The sequence below is a fragment of the Lagenorhynchus albirostris genome, chromosome 3 (genome assembly GCF_949774975.1).
Source record: "Lagenorhynchus albirostris chromosome 3, mLagAlb1.1, whole genome shotgun sequence".
Lineage (NCBI taxonomy): Eukaryota > Metazoa > Chordata > Mammalia > Artiodactyla > Delphinidae > Lagenorhynchus > Lagenorhynchus albirostris.
This window is the reverse complement of record NC_083097.1, coordinates 61,571,030-61,596,938: the sequence shown is the minus strand read 5'-3', so window position 1 is coordinate 61,596,938 and position 25,909 is coordinate 61,571,030. Positions and strand designations below refer to the sequence as shown.

The 25,909-nt window shown below is 34.0% G+C and overlaps 1 protein-coding gene across 6 annotated transcripts in view; it reads left to right on the top strand.

Annotated features, from left to right (window-relative positions):
* The window catches only part of AP3B1 (adaptor related protein complex 3 subunit beta 1), a 276,078-nt gene that overhangs the window by 110,797 nt on the left and 139,372 nt on the right, over window positions 1–25,909 (top strand). For all 6 annotated transcript variants that reach the window (XR_009539505.1, XR_009539506.1, XM_060143161.1 and 3 more), the window contains exons 8-14: window positions 7,252–7,407; window positions 10,957–11,054; window positions 12,572–12,626; window positions 12,713–12,784; window positions 14,784–14,846; window positions 17,387–17,519; window positions 24,705–24,814. Coding sequence is in view for 4 of the 6 variants with exons in the window: in XM_060143161.1 (XP_059999144.1) it covers window positions 7,252–7,407; window positions 10,957–11,054; window positions 12,572–12,626; window positions 12,713–12,784; window positions 14,784–14,846; window positions 17,387–17,519; window positions 24,705–24,814 (687 nt within the window). In the remaining 2 variants the exon portion in view is untranslated. The remainder of the gene's footprint in view (window positions 1–7,251; window positions 7,408–10,956; window positions 11,055–12,571; window positions 12,627–12,712; window positions 12,785–14,783; window positions 14,847–17,386; window positions 17,520–24,704; window positions 24,815–25,909) is intronic.

Genomic DNA, 25,909 nt, shown 5'->3' with positions numbered 1-25,909 from the left:
TCTTTCAAGTCTTACTTTTTTTTTTTTAAATTTATGTATGTATTTATTTTTGGCTGTGTTGGGTCTTCGTTGCTGTGCGCAGGCATTTTGTAGTTGCGCCGAGCGGGGGCTACTCTTCATTGCGGTGCACGTGCTTCTCACTGCGGTGCACGTGCTTCTCACTGCGGTGCACGTGCTTCTCACTGCGGTGGCTTCTCTTGTTGCGGGGCATGGGCTCTAGGTGTGCAGCCTTCAGTAGTTGTGGCTGGCGGGCTCTAGAGCGCAGGCTCAGTAGCTGTGGTGCACAGGCTCAGTTGCTCCGCGGCATGTGGGATCTTCCTGTACCAGGGCTCGAACCTGTGTCTCCTGCATTGGCAGGCGGATTCTTAACCACTGCGCCACCAGGGAAGCCCCCTCAAGTCTTACTTTTAATGACATTGTGTCATTGGAGTTTGTGACTTCTTTTAAGCATCTATAACTGGCATTGATTAAAGTTGTTTCAGTGTAATGAGTTCCCCAGACAGTACATTTTGGTTCAAAATGAAGAAGTTGTACAAAAGCCTCATGATATTTTTGTAAATTCTCAAATATGAGGTAGTTTCTTTTCTGAGGGATAATTTTAGGGGGACATTTTTCTTCATATTTGGCATCTAGGGATATTTGATTTACGGTGAGGTAATAGTTTCTAGAAAAAATTTAATAATAAAAGCAATGGTAATAGCTACTATTTGAGTGTTTAATATGCACTAGGCACTAAGGGCTTATATAACCTTCACTAAACTAATCAATCTTTATGAACACTTTCATGATATAGATACTGCTTTTATTCCATTTTACAAATGAGTAAATTAAGACAAGGGGAGGTCAAGTAATTTAACATGGTCATAGAGGCAACCCTGATACTGAACTGGCATGACCTAGTATTACCCATTCTGGCTGTTTGCATCCAGCTTCCATTCTGTTTTGGCCAATGTCTGTTCCTGTCGGTTGAAAACCTGAGAAAACAGCTAGCAGTGACACAGATTCAGATATAAAGTTATTGGAGATTGGCTCCCATCCTGTGTGGAAGCCTCATCTCTTTTGTTTCATTAACCTCATGAAAACATCAGTCCTTAAATTTTTTTCCTTTTAATTCAAACTAAAGGAATTATGCTGTTGGTGTATATATACAGTTAGTAATTAGCAGCCAGATCTAAAAAGCCATGCCATGATGTTCTCATAGCAATAGAACCAAATTGAAATTTCATAAAAAGTATAAGAGAAAGTTTCTTTTGAGGGGAATATACTTTGAAATAATAATTGATATCAATAATTATTTTAGGTATTAAGCAACATGTTCTTCGTGTTTGTTATCCAATAATCCTGTTGTTAAAACTTTGTACTGTTTCAAAGAATCCCTTTCATTTTAGTAAATTATACTAATTTATTTAATGTTAAATGTTAAGAATTAATTTACAGATCTTTAATAAAACATATCATGAAGCATTAATCTGTAGAAGTTTTACTTAATAGCTTTGTAAAATCTTTGGATGTGGGAAAGATACTAATGAAAAAAATACTCCTTTATAATCTTTTTACTCTAATTACTACCATAATCCTAAATACTTGTACAGTAAAATAAACAATACAAATATTTATTAAAATAATGTAATTGAACTTTAATAAAGTGTTAGAGAAGGAGAACTGGAAAGTGCTGTGTTAATACAGCCGTTTCATCATATACCAGTTTTAGGTATATTTTGAACATTTGTTTGATTAACATTCAGTAAAGATTGTAGGTGAGTGCTTATGCTTAAAGAATGAGATTATTTGTGTATCATTTTATTGGTTTATTAATGCACTTAATAGAATGAGTTTAGTCTGAAACTCCATAAAGGAGAAAGACCCTCAAGTCTGGCCTTGATAGAAAAGTATGTCTCAGTTATAGTCCTTTTTTTTTTTTTTTTTAAGCACTAAGAGACAAGTAATTTGTTTTGAATTGTGTATTCAGAGAAGATGATAAATGTTATAATTTATAGTTTACTTTTAAATATGGGTATTACTTTTAAAGTGCCTTTTGTTTTCAAAGCATAAATTTGGTGAGTTTCTTTTGTTTGGAGAATTTCTTAAGATTTTGTTTTTATTGTGGATTTAAAAAACACTCAGATAATATTATGCTTACTTCTAAGAAAACTAAAGGTCATATTTTTTGATAAAAAGTATTTTCAGTGATATTTAAGCAAAGATTGTATCCTAACTGTAAGCACTTAACAAGGAAAACATAATTCATTAAGTGATATTAACCTATAACAATTTAAATAATTTATTTTATTGTTATCTAACAATAAATATATGCAAATTTCTTTCAAGTGATTTACTGATTTTTTTTCTCCTTAATTTTATTTAATGTTCTCTTTTAAGATAACAGTAGATTCATATGCAGTTGTAAGAAATAATATAGAGAGATCTGGTGTAACCTTTATTCATTTTCCTCCAGTGGTGACATCTTGCAAAACTATAGTAAGGTATTCCAACCTTGATATTGACGTTGATACAATCATGATTGAGAACATTTCTATCACAAGTATCCTTCATGTTACCATTTTATAGTTAAACCCGTTTTCTTCCCTGTGCTTAACCCTGCTCCCCCTTAATCCCTGGTAACCACTCATTTCTTCTCCATCTCTATAATTTTGTCATTTCAAGAATGCTATATAAATGGAATCATACAATATGTAACCTTTTAGGATTAATTTTGCTCTCTCAAGCTCAGTGTACTTCTCTGGAGATTAATCAGCATTGTGTGTATCAGTCGTTTGTTTCTTTTTATTTCTGAATGGTATTCCATGGCATAGATGTTTAACCATTTGCTTAACCAATTGTTTAACCATTCATCCATTGAAGGACATCTGTGTTGTTTCCATTTTGGCTAATAGGAATAACACTGCTATGAATATTTTGTGTAGAGATCTTTGTGAGAATTTCCATTTCCCCATGATAAATGCCCAAGAGTGCAATTTTTGGGTTGTATGGTGAATACAGGTTTAGTTCTGTAAGAGACTGACAACCTGCCGGAATGACTGTAACCTTTTACATTCACCACCAGCATATGAATGATCCTTTTCCTGGACTTCCTTACTATCATTTGGTGGTGTCACTATTTTTAAGTTTAATTTTAGATGAGAGCCATTCTGATATGTATGCCATAACAAAACCACCGTGCTGTGGTTTTAATTTGCATTTCCCTATTAGTTAATGAAGCTGATTATCTTTTCATGTGCTTTGTTTGCCATTTGTATATCTCCTTTAATCGTTTATTGATGTCTGTATTAGTTTGCTAGAGCTGCCATAACAAAATACCACAGGCTGGTTAAATAAACAGAAATTTATTTCTCATAGTTTCTCACAATTCCTCCAGGAGGCTAGAAGTGCAAGGTCAAGGTGTTAGCAGGTTTGGTTTCTCCCAAGGCTCCTCTCCTTGGCTTGCAGATGGCTGCCTTCTTGCTGTGTTCTCATATGCCTTTCTCTCTTCTTATAAGGATGCCAGTTGTATTGGATTAGGGAACCACTGATATAATCTGATTTAACCTTGAAGGTCCCAACTTTAGCATATGGTCGCATTGAGGCTTCAACATGTGAATTTTAGGGGATACACAGTTCAGTCCGTAAGAATACCTTTTGCCCTTTTTTAAACTGAATTGTTTTTTTAAATGTTGAGTTTTGGGAGTGGTCTTTATATTCTAGATACTAGCCCCTTGTTTCATATGTAGTTGCATATATTTTCTGCCAATGTGTAATTTGTTTTTTTCTTCCTCTTAGGAGGTTTTTTTTTTTAATGGAACAGGAGTTTTTAATTTTGATGAAATCCAATTTATCAGTGTTCTCTTTTATGGGCTGTGCTTTTGTTGTCAACCCTGAGAACTCTGTACCTAGCTATATAAGTGTTTTTTTAAAAAAATGCTATGCCATGTTGAAGGAAAAATGATTAGAGATCACAAATTATAAATTTTTTTTGCTGGGGGAAATTGTTAATTATAAAAAGAAGGTTCACTTTGAAGAATAGGGGCAGATCAGTCATGAACAAAATAAACACTTGGGAGATAATCCTTCATGCGTTTTTCTCATTTTTTCTGCTCTTCTGTGTAATGGCATAGATAGGTTTTGTTCTGGACTATCTTTTAAGGATGTTTGTTTAGCAGGCAGCCTTGGAAAAGAGAGATACTCCCAGACAAGATTATCTTGACTGGTAGTATCATCATCTGCTTTGTCATCCAGGCTGGGAATGGGGGCATCCTTGTTAAGTGCCCCGATGTTGTTCTTCACGTTCAGTCACAGCATCCTGTTGACTTCAGCTTCTAAGTAGTTCTTAAATCTATCCTGCATTTTCATCCTTGTCACTGACACTCCCTGATCCATTACCTCATCCTCTCAAGTGTCCTTTCTGTAATGCTGCTTTCCAGATCTTTTTCTTCATCTCTTTAGTTTTCAGAAGTTTGACTTATATGTCTTGTTTTGTATTTCTTTGGGTTTATCCTGTTTAGGATTTACTCACTTTATTCCATCTGTACTTTTAGGTCTTTTGCCAAATTTAGGAATTTTTCAGCCATTATTTCTTGGAGTACTCTTTAAGCCCCACCCACCATCTGAATCTTTCCAGAGTTCAGATGATAGGATATTTTAGCTGTTTTGTTATAGTTCCACAGGTCCCTGAGGTTCTTTTTTTTTTCCCCCTTATCTTTGTCCTCCGTGTATTTTTTTTTTTAACTTTTATTGGACTATAGGGGATGGGTTGGGAAATATCTCTGCAAGTTATGCCCTACTAGGGAAATGTCCATTCTAATTTTCCTGGGACAGCTTTCGGAGCTTTTTCTTTTTCTTGGAGCTGCTGCTCCTGCTGGCAGCAGCCTCTTCAGGTCCACTGCTGAGTGGCTCCTCCTTGGAAGAGAATTTCCTCTATTTCTTGGGGACTGTCTTGTTTCCTGACTCTTCAGGGTCACTAACTGGTTCCCTCTCTGGGGAAAGATTTATTCCTCTCGGTAAGACTTCCACTGCCAGCTGTCTCTTCAAGATCACTACTAACCAGCTCCTCCATGGAAAAAGATTTCTTTTTTGGGGGTTTGGAGAGGAGACAGATGGGTCTCCATTCCATTCTCCATTTTTCTCTTTTGTTCAGATTGGGTAATTTCTGTTGTTCTGTGTTCTAATTCACTGATGGTTTCCTGGTCCTCTCAGTACTGCTTTTGATCCCATTTATTGTTTAATTTTGGTTCCTGTATTTTTCAGTTGTAACCTTTCTTGTTGGTCTGTCTTTATAGCTTCTATTTCTTTGTTTAGATTTTATAATTCTTTTCTAAGACATTCTGGTTTTCATTTGTTTCAAGGATGTTCCTAGTTGCTCACTGAAACATTTTTATGATGGTTGCTTTAAAATCTTTAATAGATAACTCTAATATCCCTATCATCTTAGTGTTGGCATCTACTGTTCATCTCTTTTCATCCAGTTTGGGATCTACCTGGCTCTTGGAATGGTGAGTGATTTTTTTTTTTTTCCCCAAACCTTGGATATTATGAGATTATGGATCTTATTCAAGCCTTCAGTTTTAGCTTGGTTTGTTTGACACCATTCCAGCAGAGAAGGGTGGGGTGCATGCCACCTCATTACTGCCAGGTCATGGTAGAAATCCTGGTTCCCCACTCAGCCTCCATTGATATCTCAGGTAGATTGTTCTCATTATTACTGTGGGTGAATGCGGGATCTGGCTCCCCACTATTATTCCCCTGATAGCTTTCTGGTTGGGAGGTATAGAAGTGCCTCATTACTGTTCCACATGTGTCTTCCACTGACACCACAGAGTGGTGTGTCCTTGTTACCACTGGCTGGTGATGTTTCAAGTCCTGAGAGAAGTGTCCACTAAGCATCCTCTTGTACTAGCCCAGTGGGGAGGGATAAAGTTACCTCAACTGATAGGTAGGCTTGGATGTCCAAGCTCCCTGCTTGGTCTCCCCACCGTGGAGGTGCCTCATTAACTGGTGGGGATTAAAGTCTCAGTTCCATCTTGGCCTTTTCTGATACCACCCCAGTGGGAAAGTCGGGGCTCTTATTACATCCTGGGGGGAGGGGTGGAAATCTAGGCTCTCCATGTCAGCTTTTGCTAGTGGGGTTAGGGGTAAGGTCATGTTTTTTTTCTCTAGTGTTGGCTGCACTAGAGCAGTTATTTTCTTAAAAAGTTTTCTGTCTTGCTAGACTTGCCATTTCCCTTTCTTGGTCCTTTGGCTACAGAGAACAGGCTTTTGGAGGGTTTGTTTCATGTATACTTGTTGGTTTTCTGTGTTACACACTTCTCTTCCACCCAGTCTTTGATATATGAGGTAAAAATGAAAATCCAGGGAACTCACTGTTGTGTCATTCTTTGGATCCTGAGATCCCTATCCAGTCTTTCTTCATCTCTGTCTTTTCTTTTTTATATTTGTTTTATACGTAATGTCTTGGGTTTCTAGTTATACTTAGCAAGAGGAATAGGAAAAAGTATATCTATTCCATCTTCCCAGAAGTGGAAAGTATGTTTCAAGTACTTGGTAACAGAAATTACCTCTAAATGGTAGTTGCATTGGATCTACTTAAATATTATTGTCTTTGTGTGCTTTTTTCGTTTGTTTGTTTATTTATTTTTAGGACTAAATACCTATAAGCCTGATTTTATTGACAGAGATAATAAAGAATTCAAATGAAAAGTACAAAACAAAAACATAGAGTCAACTCTCAGGGATACACATAAATCTCTAGCTGAGTCTTGACAACACAGGGATCTGCTTAATTACCAATTTTTAAGCTGTCAAACTTTATTAATGATTTCTTTTATGTGTGTTGCAGTCCAAACAATTTTCTTCTTTCTTCTGACCCTTTGATTCAGTTACAGAGTGACTGATAATTTATGGAAACAGTTTTCAGGTTTTGGGTAGTCTCATATCCTCGGCTTTGTTAGAATTTAATGGTTAGGTTTTCCCTTTGGGCAGCTGTGGGTATTTCTATGGTAATTTAATATTTTCAGAGGTTTACTATATAATATAAAAGTATTATCTATTGCACTAAAAGACAGTTACTGTGTCATAAAATATGAGAAAAAGCAAGGCCTTTCTTCCATATAGTTAACATAATAATTTTAAATTGCCTCAACAGTAATATTCTATAGTAAAATATCATTATTGTAAGTGTTTTTAAAGAAGTTTTCTTTGTGTAATATTTGGGCTGTCCCAGGTCTGAACTAATCTTGGGATTGGATTTCTTTCCTGTAGGCTGATGGTCTAGAGGACAATGAAAAGGATTTCTATGATTCTGATGAGGAACAGAAGGAAAAGACTGACAAAGGGAAGAAGTCATATACTATGGATCCAGACCATAGACTTTTAATTCGGAATACAAAGCCTTTGCTTCAGAGCAGGAATGCAGCGGTATGTAAAAACCACTATAAGAAATAATTCACAGATTTTTTAAAACAGTGGTTAAAAATATGTAAGTTTAGTAAATAAGTCTTTATTTTTGAGTGTGCTAATGGAGCGTTTGTTGGTTTTTTTGTTTATATACTAAAAAGCAGGTTTTAATAGGATTACTTGGTTTGGTAGCTGTATGCCTACTGGACTTCATTTCCTTTTTGTGGTTTTGTTGATTGGTTTCCTAAGATATAAGTTCAAGATGTTTACCAGTTGATTGGAGGACTGTGTATATTTCTCTACTACTGGATTGTTGTTGTGAGTACTTAATCTGGTATCAGTCCATAATATTTGTATTTACCTGATAAGAGTTTTGAAGAGACTAACATATAGTAAAAGCACCTAGCATAATGCCTCAATTAAAAATTTTAGCTGGTAGGAATAACTAAAAATCATCCTTACTTGGGTCCTAAGTTTGTTGTTTACATCTTTTTATTTTAAATAACCCTTTTATTTTAGAAGAATACATGTGCACAGTAGAAAATTAGAAAATACAGACTAGCAAAATTTAATAAAATTAAACCATTACATTCCCATCACTCAGGAATCACTGTTATAATATCTTAATGCAGTTTTTTCCAGATTTTTTTCTGCATAAATGTACCTATTTCACATGTGTGTATGTCTATACATATATATATTTTTAAAACCAAGATGAAAATCGTAGTACACATAGTATTTTTTAACCTGTTTTTTTTTCTAGTCAGTTCTCTATTTCTATTTCAGTAAAATTTCATCTCATTTAATACCAATTTGTCTTAAGTTCTTTTATAACTCGTTCATCTAAACCAGTTGCGCTGCATTGGGTCTGGTTGTTACATCTTTTAAACCTCTCAAGTCTTGCAGAATGTTCCCCTGGATTTGTCTGGTTGCTTCCTTTTATATCCTGTGTTTCCTGTTAACTGGAAGTTTTATGTAAGGCTTGATGAATTCAAATTCAACATTTTCTTAAACTTCTTTCAATTAAAAAAAATTCTTAATGAATCGTTCTGTTCAAGTAGTAAAAACTTTGAAAATGAGAGTTTCCTTTGTTTTCTGATGCTTGAGAATTTGGTCCCTAGAGCTTTGTATATCTATCTTAGGAAGTTTTTATCTAATACCTAGTACTTAGTTTCTAAATCATGATTAAGTACTGTGTACAATAATAACACATACGTTATTTTATTAATGTTGTAAAATATGCTTATATTTTAGTATACTCTTGCTTGACCTGGTGGTACTTAAGTACTGTAACTTGCCACCTAAAACTACTTTATAATTGACTCACTGTTAATTTAACTTTGTCTTGGAAATTGGTTTTATAGTTCAAATACTCACTGATGAAAAATGTTCTTGAATAGTGAAACAAATAGAGGTAGTTTGTACTTTTTGTACCAGTATGTTTTGGTTCCCTCTTGTTTGATTGTGTACCAAATAGAGGTAGTTTATTTTTTGTTCCAATACCTTTTAGTATCCTGCTTATTTGATGATGCTAAATATATATAAAGGTTGACTTTTGAAGAATTGTGAATAGAGGTTCTTTTTTTAAGCCTTATTCTCAACTTGCAAGAGAGACTTTGAGAATTTGTTCAGGAAACTTAGTCTGTCAGTGCTGTGTAGATTGAATTGGCGATAAGAGATACTGGAAGCGCTGTTGGGAGGCTATTTGGACAGTCTAGGTAAGGTGATAGAGGAGCAATGGTTAGAAATAGAAAAGTTCTTATAGGATGTACTTTCTTATGAATGTACATAATGTAACTGCTGAAGGCCTATGAGGTATATTTTTAGTTGTTTTGGAGTTTGGAGTTATGGGAGCTTCCCTCATGGCTTTTACAAATTAGACTATAAATGTCAAATTTGGGGTATTGAAGAGATTTAAAAACTGTTAGATTTGTAAATATTGGGGAAAAGAAGATCCTTTATCCCTTTTGTGTTTGGGAGTGCCCTAATTAATGTATCAGAACAGATGACATACTAAGTGGAATCTAGAATCTTAAAAACATTGACACATATAGAAAGTACAGTTTATTAAGCTTCAGCTTTCTCTTCTATCATATGCTAATACTTATTAGCCACCTGTATGCTTTAATATTTAAAAAAATGACTGTCACCTATTTGTAGATTAAGTCAATCATTAATTGAGTTTTTCTTAATAAGATTTTAAATTCAGAAGTTTGTTGTATAATTAAAGTGTATTTGTAGATCACAGGTGAAGAAATAAGATATCCTTAAACTCCTCAAATCCCCAAGTAATGTCTGAAAGCTATAAATCAGTCATCTAAAAAAATGTACACAAAAATACCATACAGCAGTAACTTGAGGATCCTGTAACTCTATTTTTTTAAAATGTTTCTTAGTTTTAGAAGAAACTCTTTTTGTTTCGAGCACCCTCAGGTACTATATACTCTTTAGGCATATGTAAAACTCCTGCCATATTTTATTAGAACTTTATAGTTCAAGCAGAAGTAAAGTAGTATTAATATATCTTCCTAACCAAAGGTGGTAAGATGATTAATTTCTGTAGCTCTCTATCTGCAGTTGCCACACGCTGAACTGGATACTTTCAGCAAGTGGGAGGTCTGGACTTTTGATCTCTGGATCTAAGTGTAGAGACATGTAGGGGAAACATAGTACTCTTATATTTTATGACAGAGAAATTCTGATTACCCCTATAATAGCTTTGAACCGAAGACTATTTTTAAGGTTCTGCATTTTGAAAAGCAAGATCATTTCAAATGCTGCTGTTTTAGAGGAATTGTTTTAATAGAGTCCCCTTAATTAAAACTTAAATATACTGACCTTTTTTGGTTTTAAAAATTTTAACCTACTTACTGCTGTTATCTTTAAGTGTCTGGTTTCATTCCGTCTCGGAGCAGCAGCAGCACTAGGAAGAGTATGGCATTTGGAGTGTGTGTTGAGCCTTGCCGTATTGGCTGTCAGACTTTGGGTAGTTTGTTTAACATTCATTTTCTTTTCTGAGGATTTATTGGCTTCCTAGGGCTGCCGTAACAAATTACCAAAAACTGAGTGGATTAAAACAATAGAAATGTATTCTCTCACATTTCAGGAGGCCAGAAGTCTAAAACTCAAGTTGTCGACAGGATTGGTTCCTCCTGGAGGCTCTAGGGAGAAATTAGCTTCTGGTGGTTGCCAGCAATCTTTGGCATTACTTGACTTACATGCCTCAGTGCAGTCTCTGCCTCCATCTTCATACTGCCTCTTCTCTGTGTGTCCTTTTCTGTCTCTGATAAGGACACTCACATTGGATTTAGGGCCCCCCAATCAAGTATGATCTCACCTTGGTCATTGCCTCAATAATATCTGCAAAGACTTTATTTCCAAATAAAGTCACATTCTGAGGGTAGATACTCTTAGGGGAACACTATTCAACCTGCTGCATAGGGTAACAACATATTCATCTTATTTCACAGCAATTTTGTAGGAGTTAAAGAGAATAATATGTAAGAATATACTTTGAAACTGTAGTATGAAACTGTTATAGTTCTTATTGTTCTCTGCTTTACTTTTTAGGTGGTTATGGCAGTTGCTCAGCTGTATTGGCACATAGCACCAAAATCGGAAGCTGGCATTATTTCTAAATCACTAGTGCGTTTACTTCGTAGCAATAGGTAGGACATGATTTTTTATGTGTTTTCTTTTGTATTACTTTAAAAGTAATGTTTGAACAAATAAAATGTGTCTCTTAGGCATTTAACATGCAGCTCTGTATTTTATCAATGAGATTTCATACTTAAGGGGATTATTATAAAAGCCTTTAGATTACTGATCTCAAAGTTAATGCTAAATATTAAAGGTTTTTTTAACCTCAAGCCCAAAGAAGTTGAAAATATTTTTTTGGCATATAGTATATACTGTTACCAGTAGCCTAGTATTAGTGTTTGATATTTCTAGGTGTGACAGTAATAATGTTTGGGAGTTCTATTAAGTCTGGAATCACTGAAAAACTATATTAAATGTATTATCAGATTGACTTAGTGTAATTATACATGACTTTATATAAAGCAATACATATGCTGAATTATGTAGTTTATGACAGAATTACTGCTCCCTGTAAAGTTACAATATTTAATTACTATAGTTTGTTCTATTTAAGAAAAGAGCTATGTTCTTAATAGCTACTTATTTTAAAGAAATGCATACTCTTTTCATTTCCTGGAGACAGGTAGGTAGGTAGTAGGTAGGTAGGTAGATAGATAGATAGCAGAATACTTTTCTCTTTAATTTTGCCTCTCTATAATTCTGCAGTTCAGGTCAACAATTCAGAAAACTTTGAGTTCCTGTGGCATATACTTTCAGTGTTTAAAAAGATTTTGCCATTTGTTTTGTTTTCTGTATTTAAGAATACTATTGTTCAAGCTATTTATCTTACCCTGGATATTTTGCAGTAATTAGTTATTTTAAATTTAAAAAAATTTTTCCATTGAGCACTTATGCTATTGGAGTTGGGAGGAGAAAGATAAATATTTATTTTCATCCATACTCAAACTTAGTGCCACAACTTTAGCCCTAGTTTGGCTTTTGCCATTCTTTAGTAAGATACTATTTCCTTTGTCTTTATACGTAGTCGTTCTTTCCCTTTTAACAGCTCAATAATTTTTGTTTTCCATTGCTGGTTCAAAGAAGGATCTGGAATGCATCTTTCACATGAAGCATTATACCAGATTCAGTTCCATGTTCATTTCTTAGATAATTGGATGTAAAATAACATGGTTTTTTAAAAAATATCTTTCACTCTGGGCAGAATTGAGTCACATGGTGAGCCTTCCAATCAAGAGTTTGTATTAACACTGTGGTCATGTTTGTTCCATTAGCCCTAAGAATACTTTCTTTGCACGTGTTCAGAGCAGCTACTGTATTGACTCTATAGCTTAGGAATACAGTATTATAAAACTTGTTTTAACTCTTCCTCGTGATGAATCAAATCTAATTTAATAGTTTATAGGGAAAATGTATTTTTAAAAGAAGGCATAAATATCTAAGATTTATTAATAACTTTTCAATATTATATTTAAGAGTTCCACTCAGTATGAGTCTTATTGCTGATTTTTCTTTCTTTAATGTACTGTTTACTTAAAGATATTTCATTGGAGAATATACCCAGTGAAAATTCTCCTTTAATTTCTAGGGAGGTGCAGTATATTGTCCTACAGAATATAGCAACTATGTCAATTCAAAGAAAGGTATGTACATTGTGAACACAAAATTCAAGAGAGAAATGAATACATTGTACCTTAAATGTATTTATATATTTATTTTTGTAATCTAGGGTATGTTTGAACCTTATCTGAAGAGTTTTTATGTTAGGTCAACCGATCCAACTATGATCAAGATACTGAAGGTATGCATGCTCTTATTTTTCAGATACTCTAATGCATGTTTACTTTGATGCTATTGCTGTAACTTTTGGTTTAGCATCTGTAAAATGGAGACCTGTGGTTTTTTTTTAAAATAGACATTGAGGGATTTTCTTTATGCTTTTTAAACTACATTATTTTATACTAATTACTGTGCTACATTCTAATAATACAAAGTTAAGACATGCTACCTATACCTTGAATAACTCACAGTATGTGAAGGAGACAGACATGGAAACAGATAATTTCAGCACTATGTGTTTTAAGTGATAAAGAGGTTTGAATTGAGTGTTGTGGAAAAAGAGAAAGATGGGGCCAATTCTCTGGGATATTTAGAAAAGACTGGTGGAAAAGATGATGTTTGATTGGATCTAAAAAGAATAACATGATTTCGTCAATTTTTTTGTTGTTGGTAGGTAAGTTGATTGGGGGGTTGTAGCATTGGGTATAGGAGAAAGGCACATTTTATGCTAACACAAGGGATTATGAAAGAGTGTTGTGTTCAGGGAATGATAACTACAGTATAGAATATAGTTATGGGTATAAAGTTATAATGATTAAAACAGTGTGATATTTAGATAGAAAAATAAGTGGAATAGAAAATGAAGCCTGGAAACAGATCTCTGCCTATCAAAATGTACCATATAACAGAGGAGACATTGTAAACCAGTGAGGACTATTCATTAGTAGACTATTCAGTAAATATTGGAATGATTGGTTCTTCACATGGAAACTGAGTTTAATCACAAAAAAACAAAAAACGAAAAACTAAGACACACCCAAATTGAAGGATAAATTTACAAAATAATTGGTTCATAATCATCAAAAGTGTCCACTTCGTGAAGGTCAAAAGAAAGGTTGAGAAACTTTCAGACTGAAGGAGACTAAAGAGACAACTAAATACAATGTATGGTATGGATCTGGAGTCTTCTTTTATACATTGTTGAGATAATTAGTGAAATTTAAATGTAAGTTATTATTGCATAGATGTGATGTATCAGTGTTAATTTCCTGATTTCCTTGGTTGTATTGTGGTCTGTAAGACAGTGTCCTTGTTTGTAGAAAATATGTACAGATGTGTTTGGAGATGATGTGGTATCATTTTGATGACTCTGGACTCAAATGGTTCAGATAAAAACTGGTTTTTACCTTTTCTGTACATTAGAGATTGTTTTTTAAAATTGTACAAAAAATTAAAATGTTCTCATCAAAATAAAATGAAAAGTCAGTTCATAATCTAGGAGAAAATATTTCCAGTATATATATCTGAAAATTGACTACTCTCTGGAATATATAAAGAACAGCTACAATCTGTGCCTTTTAGTTGGAGCATTAGACCATTTACTTTTAATGTAATTATTGATATGAGTGTGTTTATGTCTACATCTTGTGTTTTGTTTGTCCCATCTGTTTCTGTTCCTTTTTTCCTTTTTGAAGCTTTCCTTCAGATTAATTGAATATTTTTTTATGAGTAGAAACTGAAAATTTTTAGCAAGCCTATTGGAGATGAGCTTTTAATTGCATATTTCTTGTAACTATAAATCTGGAAGAGAGAATTAAACTGTCTAAATATTTGAGATGGTAGGATGAAGAAAAACTAAATAAGGGAATAATTGGTATCTGGAATATAGAGGTATTACACGGAGGGCAAGTCGTTTTCTAACTTTATTTAATTAAAAGAAAAAGAAATAAAAGTACCTTAAGTTGTTTAGGTTAATTAGATATAAATTATAAAGTTGGGACAAACAACTAAGGAAGACGTATGGTTCTCTTTTTTGTAATTACTTTTAGGCACTATATAATTGTTCTGTTTGTAGGTGTAGGGAGACAAAGTTCACCTGAAGGGTATAATGCCTCCCATTTGTAATAGTGTAACTTTTTTTAAAAACAGAAATTACCTTTCTATTAAATGCATAACCTTTATTAAATTCATCCTTTTTATTTGTGTTTTAACCTGTTTACTTTCTCTTTTTTCTATCATAGCTTGAAATTTTGACAAACTTGGCAAATGAAGCCAACATATCAACTCTTCTTCGAGAATTTCAGGTTTGTGTACAGTGCTAATTATACAATAACTTCTAAAGCATCTGTTCAGTTTAAAGTAAGATATATATCTTTCTCAATTTAGATATGTGTAATTGTATAAATAAAACAGTGATTTGGGGCAAGATTGACAGCTAATAAATTTATAAATTTTCAAGAATAAACATTAACTACAAATCTAAAATTTAAGGGAAATGAAATGGTAGTCCCTTTCATGTTTTCATATCATAGAATTTGAGAGACTGGTTTATAACTCCTTGTTTGAAAATAAGTCACTGTAAGGATTCTATCTTTTTGTGCTGTCATCATCAGTAGTCCATGCTCTACTCTCATGAAAATGGCTTCACTTCTTACATGGTTGTCCCTATTTGATTGGCCTACTACTATTTTAGACATTGTCTTCTTAGCTTCATGTATAGCTCCAAAAAATTGGTTTAAAATTGGCCTCATCATGAGTTTTTAAATTGTTGTTAATGTTTTGTTTTGCTGTATTTTTTAAATCATGTGTGCTGATGGATGAGATGCTTCCCAGCTACACATCACCCCAAAATACTAAAAAGTTACTTCATGGATCTTATGCCCTTTATGATGAAAGGGTTAGCTCTGGAGACTTAGTGGTGGAGCACGGTAATAGAAAACCTCATATCAGTATTACGGGTTTTACATCTCATCAGCAGTTTTCTTAGCAAAAGTATACCACATGCTACACACTAATCACAGAATTTTTGTCAACTCCCGGCTTTTATAGATTTAACTGATTTTGTTGCCATAGTCATTCTGTATGCCTGCATTAAATTTCTTTTTAGCCATATAGACATTGTATTTCTTTTTAACTGTATGATCTTACACTTTTAACAGGAGTAGTAGAATATTATAACATATTCATGCTTTATAATTTTGTAACTGAATTACTATACTTTCATGCTATATATTTTTCTAGAAAAACTCCTTGTAAAATTAGGATATCTGCTTATCTTATATTCACATACCAGAAAATATAGTATCTCAAGTTCTTATCTAATAATCTGTGGTATAGAACATTGCTTAAATTTGACTTTGTTTTAAAGTTTTTGTCTTTGTGTTTGCAGTTTTTGCTTTTCCTCTTATCATGTGTAATCTGTTTGGGTGTCCTTTTGCTGTCTGTTTTCTGCTTATGTCAGGGTTACTGGGGTTTTAGGGAAGGAATGTCAGGTAATTTTATGGCATTATTTACCTGTTTCAGGATATTGGTGATCTAGTCATTTCATTTAATATCAGGATGTTTAGTAAGGTCCACTGTTTAGTGAGACTTTTTAATATATTCTTTCTTCATGTATCCTTTTTTATCACTGTCTATATTTTACCTTATTTCTGTGTTTATGGGTTATGTTCATAGATGTGTACAGTTTATTCATAACTTTTTGAGAAAATAGAGAAATTTTCTAAAGACTCAGTTTTTTGTAACTGAGGAAATTAGGTAATCAACTGGGAAATGGTTTTAAATACAGTTGATCTTTCCTACATGGAACTAAGAGAGTTTAATTTGTTTAATTTATTTCCTCAGCATTTAATCGTGTTTTGGTACCATTTTCACTAAATTCGTGTGTCTTTTAGATATTCTTGGATTTTCTCCTCCATTTGCCATTTAGGCACCATTTAAATGCATATCCTGTTTTGCATGTTAGATGAACGTGGTGTTAATTCTACATTAGGTACTTGTCATTTGAGGTTGGGAGTCATTTTTTTAAATTTCAATTGAAAATGGGATTTTAAATTCCATTTATATATAATGTATATAAATATGCATATTTATTAAAAATAAATTTGTTTCTGTATACAATAAAAGCTTAGTTTTTAAATTAGGAAAGTTATAACCAAAGTGAAATTCTTTAGGTCTGTAATAAATAAGTGATTAATTTCTTTTTAAGTTTATATAAATATATGGTTTACAGTGTATTTTTAAAGCATTCTTTTCAAGAAAATCTCTTTCAAAAGTGTGGTGTTTTATTTTGTTGCAAATCAAGTATTTATAAAGTCTTTATTGAAATGCTACTCATTGTAGCTATTGCAGTTTACTAACATTCAGATACCATTTTGAAAGTACAAAATGTTTATCAGTAGCATATTGATCCTTTTCCTCCTCTTCTCCCAATTTTTAGCTTTAGTAGCTCTGAAAAAGCAACCCTTTTTTCATAGATTCACAGATGCTGCTGGTTAAATGAACTGAAACCTCCAAAGAGAGGCTTCTCATCATCTCTTTCAGCCTTGCACTTAAACTAATTGCTGTCCTTGGGTGACTGCTCCCCACTATCTCTTCTGGAGTCACAAGCCACTGTAGCCACAGGTGAATGAACCTGGCTTGAAAATGTGCCTCTTCTGTAGCCACATTCTTTAAGTGAAAAAGCAGAACTAAATTAATTCAGGAGTTGGACCTCTTGTTATGCCTTTAGATGAGAAGATTATGTATTCTAGAATTCTTATATTCTGACAGAGCTTAATATATTAGGGATTTTTTTGTTCACTTGATAGTGCCAATGTATGAACTAACTGAGATAATTTTTTAGACCTATGTGAAAAGCCAGGATAAGCAGTTTGCAGCAGCCACTATTCAAACTATAGGCAGATGTGCCACCAACATCTCAGAAGTCACTGACACGTGCCTTACTGGCCTGGTGTGTCTGCTGTCCAACAGGGATGGTAAGTTGACAGCTTCATTTTATTTTCAAATAATTTCTCATTTGAATATTCTTGGTATGATCTACAGATTGTAACTTCTTTTTTAGTATTGCATTTTAGTTTTTCCTGTATGTCAGTAGTATGGTTACAATGAATAGTAACATTTTATCTTTGAACTACGCGCACATACACACACACAGTTTTTTGTTGTTGTTTTAGTAAATTAGATAATTAACTTACAAACAGAATTTTCTTGCCTGACCAGAACTAAGAAAGTATAATTTGTTTATTTTATTTCTTCACAATTTAATCACCTTCATTGCACCCTTTCCACAAAGGTTCTATTTTACTGCTTTTTAATGACATATGTTATGTATAATATTGGTTCACCTGCAGAGGGTGCTAAAAGCAGGCAAATGACTTTACAACATGAGAAGTTATAAAAGCTAGATCAAAAAAGTATGTAAATGTGTAACTTCAAAGTTTTTTTCCAGAAAGTCACTTAATAATTTTATATTCAAGATTAATTAGATTTAAAAGTCATCAGTTTGGAACAGCTTCATGTTTTTAAGCCAAACAGTATCTAAACATTTTGTAAAACTGGATAGGTAATATCCAGTAAAATACATAATCTAGATTTCATACTTTCTGTGGTAAATGTCCGTTATGTCTATGATATGGCTTTAGAATAAATGAAACCCTTTGAAGAAAGAAAGAAAAATGATTCAGCTTTCACCTTTAAAATAATTTATTTAATTAAAAGGAGATTAAAACAAGGGATTTTTTTTAGGAAAAGCATAATTTTCTGTGTAAAGTTATTGAAATTATTTGTGGAATTCTAAATATAATTATGTCATATCTAGACCCAGGCATATATGACATAGCAACCATAAGGTGAAACATAACAAAATTGATTACTTTTTGTATTTTATTTGAAAAGTAACTTTTTACTACGTTACGCCTAATTGTCTTTTTCCAGATGTAGATCTCTAGAAAGCTGTAATATTATTGTAAATACTTCTAACGAAAATAATTTGAAACAAAATTTATCCCCAAATAAGAATGATGTTTCCTATAAGCATAAAATTATAAATTTTAACCTGTAAATTCAAGATATTATGACGGATAGAACATTTTTCTATATGCAGTATTATAACTTCAAATAAGTGGCAAGAAAAATTATCAAGGAAATAGATTTTTTTAAAAATTGCCTGTAGAAGGTAACTACAGAGGATAGGGTGCTAAATGTCATCCATTTTATCTATTTCTACTTTTAACAATAACATCCTCTTTGTCTCTATTTCTATGTCACACTTTAAAATGTGAGTTAAAAAATATGTTTTCATTTTCCTCTGTCTTTAATAATGACTTTCTAAGACACACTTCAATTTGATTGCTTACAAAAAGCACCACAAATCAGTTAGAATACTGGCTAGTTCTTTCAAATGCAAAATGGATCTAAGGTTTGTCAATTTTATATTTTGACCACTTTTTCTCATGTGAAATTTTCAAGCTGGATTTTAAAGCAGTTGTTTTTACTTAGGCTTTCTAACACATTAATTTCTCAAAAACTATTTTTTATTGACTTTGATTTAAAAGATGAATATTCTGTACCCCTGTAGTACTTTTTTCTTTTTAGCAAGTTTTGCTTTTATCTATTTTAAAAAAATTTTTATTTTATATTGCCGTATAGTTGATTTACAATGTTATGTTTGTTTCAGGTGTACAACAAAGTGATCCAGTTATACATATATATATATTTATTCTTTTTCAGACTGTTTTCCCATTTAGGCTGTTACAGAATATTAAGTAGAGTTCTCTGTGCTATACAGTAGGTCCTTGTTGATTATCTGTTTTATTTATAGTTATGTATATATGTTAATCCCAAACTCTTAATTTTTTATTGACTTTGATTTAGAAGATGAATATTCTATACCCTGTAGTACTTTTAAGGGACGAATAGATCATTTTATTAATTAGTCAATGGGAAACTAATATAATTTATAATCACTCCTCAAGGTAGATCTACTAACTTAAACTCTGACATTTCAATGTTCAGGCTTTTGTTTTTGGTAAACCAAACTCTGTTTATAACAGTGGATTTTTTTTCTGCTTTGAATATTAAGAAAGTTAAATTGTATTTTTCAGGTTCTGATTTCACAGTCATCATTTGCCTGATTCTTTAACTGTTTATCATATGTGCTTCACTTTCATAGTTTGGAAACTGACTCAGTGACATTAAAGAAAGTAATAATATTTTTAACTTAAAATGGTCAGTTGTTACAACAGAGCCCCTTTCTCTTCCTATTGAAAGATCTGCTTTTAGGAATAAATGCTGTGAATGAGGCCTCAGTTTCTTTAAAATCTGTAAGATCTTTTGGCCCTCTAAGGGTCTATGACTCTTTGATTTTATATTAGTATGAATACCTCATCATCTTTTTAGATAATGTATCTTACAACCCCAGGAACAGCACTGAGACTCCATTGTTTTTACATATATTTAATATATTCTTCTTGACCTGTAGGGTTTTTATTGTTGTTGACTTCTTCCTTCTTGGCATGGACAGGACTTGTAGGCAGACTTGAAGGTTGCCCTAAAATAGTCCATTATCACTATGTAAGTTTCACTGATAAACAGATTTCTTAAAGACCTTAAGGAGAAATCTGCATTTCAGTTGACTTAGGATAATTTAATTCCTCAGTTAATTTTCTTTAGGTAATATATTAGCAAAATTTGCTTGTCTGAATAACCTTCTTACCATCTACTGTAAACTAAAAGAATTGGGGCAAAGACTATTTTTGGTTTTGTTTTGTTTTTTATAATAGGCATTTGTTGAAAAGTTGAATCAGTTGAGGTATTTAGTATGTGTAGAATAGATGAATAAGATATTCGTCAGCCTATAGAAAGTTTCTGCCCATAAGGAGCTCACAGCCTAATGGAGGGAGGCAATAATAAACAAGTATACTACAGGGCTTCCCTGGTGGCGCAGTCGTTGAAAGTCCGCCTGCCGATGCACGGGACATGGTTTCGTGCCCCGGTCCGGGAAGATCCCACATGCCGCGGAGCGGCTGGGCCCGTGAGCCATGGCCACTGAGCCTGCGCGTCTGGAGCCTGTGCTCCGCAACGGGAGAGGCCACAACAGTGAGAGGCCTGCGTACCGCAAAACAAAAACAAACAAAAAAACAAAACCAAAAAAACAAGTATACTACAGTCTTCCTGTATATTGACCACTTACTCAATTGCCAGCTGTCTGCTCTCATGCAGAACTAGACTACCTGTGTTTGAATGTTAGTGTTGTCTTGAATAAATTACACAGTCTCCCTGTGCTTCAGATTGCTCATTTGTAAAATGAAGGTAATAGTAGGCTGTACTAATCTTGAGAAACTTAAGTGAAATAATCCAGTCACAGAAAGGCAAATACTGAATGTTTCTACTTGTATGACGTATTAAAATAGTCAAATTCATAGAATCCAAGAACAGAAAGGTACTTGCCAGGGGCTAGAAGAAAAGGGAAATGGGCAGCTACTAATCAGCGGGCATCACTTTTAGTTAAGCGAGGTGAATAAGCTCTGGAGATCTACTGTACAACATTGTACCTGTAGTCAACGGTAAAGTATCATATGGTTAAAAATTTGTTAAGAGGGTAGATCTCATGTTAAGTGTTCTTACCAAAATAAAGTTACAATGTTTAAAAATAGTAGGCTATACTTCTTAGAGTGAGGACCATTAAGTTCTGTTGAGGACAAGGAGAAAGCTTGGAAAGGCCCAGAACATAAGATCACTTTGTACTTGTGGTAGAGTACCACTGCAGTACTGAGTGAGGTCTTTGAAAACCAGGAGGTAGCATGAAGGAAAAGTAGGGTGGAATTACCCAAAGGGAATGAGAAGGCACCTGGGTAGGGTAGAATAACACCCTCCCCCTCCAACCCAACACCTAAAATGTCCAGGTCCTGATGCCTGGAATCTGTTACCTAATGTGGCAAAGGGAACTTTACAGATGTGATTAAGATTCTTGAGATGCAAACAATAAATGCTGGAGAGGGTGTGGAGGAAAGGGAACCATCCTGCACTGTTGGTGGGAATGTAAATTGATACAGCTACTATGGAGAACAGTATGGAGGTTCCTTACAAAACTAAAAATAGAACTATGACCCAGCAATCCCACTACTGGACATATACCCTGAGAAAACCATAATTCAAAAACAGTCATGTACCACATTGTTCATTGTAGCACTATTTACAATAGCCAGGACATGGAAGCAACCTAAGTGTCCATCGACAGATGAATGGATAAAGAAGATGTGTATATATACAATGGATTATTACTCAGCCATAAAAAGAAACGAAATTGAATTATTTATAGTGAGGTGGATGGACCTAGAGTCTATTATACAGAGTGAAGTAAGTCAGAAAGAGAAAAACAAATACTGTATGCTAACACATATATATGGAGTCTTTAAAAAATTTTAAAGAAAAGGTTCTGACAAACTTAGGGGCAGGACAGGAATAAAGACGCAGACGTAGAGAATGGACTTGAGGACGCAGAGAGGGGGAAGGGTAAGCTGTGACAAAGTGAGAGAGTGGCATGGACATATATACACTACCAAATGTAAAATAGCTAGCTAGTGGGAAGCAGCTGCATGGCACAGGGAGATCAGCTCCATGCTTTGTGACCACCTAGAGGGGTGGGATAGTGAGGGTGGGAGGGAGACACAAGAGGGAGGGGATATGGGGATGTATGTATATGTATAGCTGATTCACTTTGTTATACAGCAGAAACTAACACGTTAGAAAAAAAAATTCTTGAGATGGAGAGATTATTCATCCAATAATCTTGGGCCCAGCGTAACCAAGAAAGTCAGATGTCAAAAGCAGAGGCTAGAATGATGTCCTTGCTGGCAGGGGGCCTTGAACCAAGGAATGTGGGTAGCCTCTAAAATTTTGAAAAGACAAAGAACGGATTTCCCCTTAGAACCTCTGTGGAGAACTTAGTCCTGTTAACACCTTGATTTTAGCTCCATAAGACTTGTGTTAAATTCTGGCTCCAGAACTGTAAAATGATAAATTTGTGTTGCTTGAAGCCACTAAGTTTGTGGTAATCTATAACAGCAACAATAGGAAACCAAGGTGCCACCAAAGGGTAAATAATGCCAAATTTATTTCAACTATAGCCAACCCTGCCTCTACATGTGGATAATTAAAATTATACAACTTTTTTTAATTTAGGCTAGTTTTGCAATAATATATTTTAAAAAGATACATTTTTTACTATGGATTCTTTAAAACCACACTTAACCATACTTTACTTTGCATGGTAATTGCTTATTTAACCACTTAATGTTTCCTAGCAGAGTGTAAGTTTGATGAGGGCAGAGTCTCATTCTGATTTGTTTCTGTTTTCCTCATAGCTCCAAGAGGTGGTCTTTATAAAAGTAATACCCGCTCATAGTAACATAGAACATTAGAGATAAAATGGTACATTCTGGTTCTGAGTTTGAATTCTTCAGTGCACTTCTCTTACATCATCTTTAAGATGATGATAATAAGGTACCTACCACATGTTATTGTGAGAATTAAAAAGAAATATATCATTTTGTAAACTGAAACATTATGAAATATTAATGTATCATTCTCAGGGAGAAAGAGGGGTGTGTGTGTGTGTGTGTGTGTGTGTGTGTGTATGTATGTATGTATATACACACATATATATAATATGAAGTACATATGTTTAATAATAATTAGAATGATAAAAACTTTTGCTTATATACTTAAATGGGGCTAGATAAGAAAATGTATTTCAGAGAAAAAGGGTAACAAAACACAAGTCATGGTATATTTCCAGAATAATATTAAAATAAACCTATGTGTTTCCCTGGGGAATCTCTAATATCCATGAATCTCAGTTAATAAAAATGCCAGAATAATAAGTAAAGGCAGTGTTGGTGTATTTCTTTGGCATCAGTAATGTTAGTAATCATTTATATAAGATTCATTCCATTAGGTCAGGTGCTCTTACTAGTTTATGACATTTCTCTACCGGCGCCACTAAAATCGTAACTCTGGACCAGTGGTTAGCCTGTGATAACTCAATCTCAGAATCCCAATTTGAGGATCTGCTTCCTAGAGCCACTCCTAGTACCAATTACTATATTAGTTAAGGCCCTGGCAAGAAACAGATGACTTAAAAGGGACAATTGAAGAGAATTTAATGAAGGAACTGTTTGTTTATAAATTGTGGTGGGATTAAGGGAAACCAACAAGGTATACTGTAACACCCTGGGGCTCGCAGGGTAGCAAGGTGGGAAGCCTTTACCATATGTAGAATTGAAGTGAAGCGGTTTGAGGGGTCGGGACACTTAACAGACCCTGAAGGAGAGAGCCACTCATAGGAACTGAAACCTTCAATAGAGGAATGCTAGCACTGCCAGGGAGGTCTGGCAGGAGAGGGATCCAGGATAATAAATATTCTCTCCTGCCCCCTGATTTCTTGCTGGTGCTTCCTATTGGCTAAACATACCTGTAAATGAGGGACAAAGGAATCTGGTTGATACAGTCCACAGAAGTCAGCCTCTAAGGGCACAGAGTTGGGCCAAGAAATGCAGAGAGTGGATTCATGCATCAAATGGAAACGGTTTAGCTCACAAGCCCACCCTTTCTAGCTATTTCTATAGTAACACCTTTCCTACTGCTAATAATACGTGATACTCACTTTTCTAGACATACCACTTAAGGAATTTTTTTAAAGTTTGCTATTTTCTTTAGAATTGAAAAAATGTTATGTAGATTCTAAGTATTTGATTACCACTATATAACTGCTAGGAATCAAAGAACAGTATTTGAGAGCTGTGATTAAATGTCAAAGACAGTTGAACATTATGGTGATTGTGTAATCTAACCTCACTTTGCTTTTCTGAATTAAAGAAGCAGAGATTAGAAAGGGATATCAGAAGCTAGGAGACAGCAACAGAAGTTAGAAATTAAAGTATACTCTCCTACTTTATTTTTATTTATTTATTTTTTTACTCTCCTACTTTAGTTGAAGGTTCACCCCCAAAATTTAGATGTACACTCATGGTTATAGTTTTCACCTAGTCATTTAAGACATGTAGAATGTTTTGCTAATTTAAATTTACATTTTACCAAGAATAATGAGTTTGAATTGAATTATACATATTTAATATGCATAATGTGAATTTTTTTTTCAGAAATAGTTGTTGCTGAAAGTGTGGTTGTTATTAAGAAATTACTGCAAATGCAACCCATACAACATGGTGAAATTATTAAACATATGGCCAAACTCTTGGACAGTATCACTGTGAGTACCAATTAAGAGATCTTTGCTTTTAGTACCAATTCAGCTGAATTTTATTCAGTAAATTATAGTTTTGTTAAAATAAACAGACATACTGAAGTATAATGGTGAAGAGAGCTGAACTCTCCTTGTTCTAAGATTCCACACTGTTGTGGAAGGGAATCACAAATCTGAAAAAAGGGAAGGATACAATAAATACTGCAGTATTGGCTTGGAATTGGAGATATCAATGTGAACTTCATGGGTTTTTCTATAGATAGCTAGATGTGTTGGAGTGTATATGCATGTATGTGTGTGTCTACACACATTTGTATGTACACATATGAATTTGTACATGAGTATACAAACATCTGTTTCCTAATGCTGTCCTTTAAGAGGACCTACATGCAATAAAAACCCCAGTACCACTGAGCACACCTAGTGCCCAGATCTTGGGTTTTTTTTTTTAATTGAGGTATAATTTCATACCATAAAATTCACGCTTTTAAGTACATAACTCAGTGGTTTTTGGTATATTCACAAGGTTGTGCAACCATGACCACTCTGTAATTCCAGAACGTTTTCATCATCCCTAAAATCAAGTTCCTAACGTGAAACTCCTGATCCTCCCGTTACTGCAGCCCCTGACAACCACTAATCTGCTCTCTGTCGCTATGGATTTGCTTATTCTGGACATTTCATACAAATGGAATCATATAATAAGTGGCCTTTTCTGTCTGGCTTTTTTCACTTAGAGTGTTTTCAAGGTTCACGCATGTTGTAGAATGTAGTACTGCATCCCCTTTTATGGTGGACTTTGGTTTTTAAATTCCATTCAGCATTTTTTAAAGGAACCAGGGCTCCTTAGAGAAATGGCTGATTTCTGAGCTAGGGCAAGGAAAGAAGATAATCTTGGAACATCTTGTTGGGCCATAAAAACAAGACAGTGCTCACAGAATGGTAGAGACGTGTCAGAAAGATACAAGAGCCAGCTTAAAGGAGCCCCTACTGGCTAATTTGAGCAACAAAATAAATGATGGTAAAAGGATTATAACCTATTGAATAGGGTAAGAATCTCTGAATCCACACTTGAATGAATGAATTAATGAATGAGTAAGG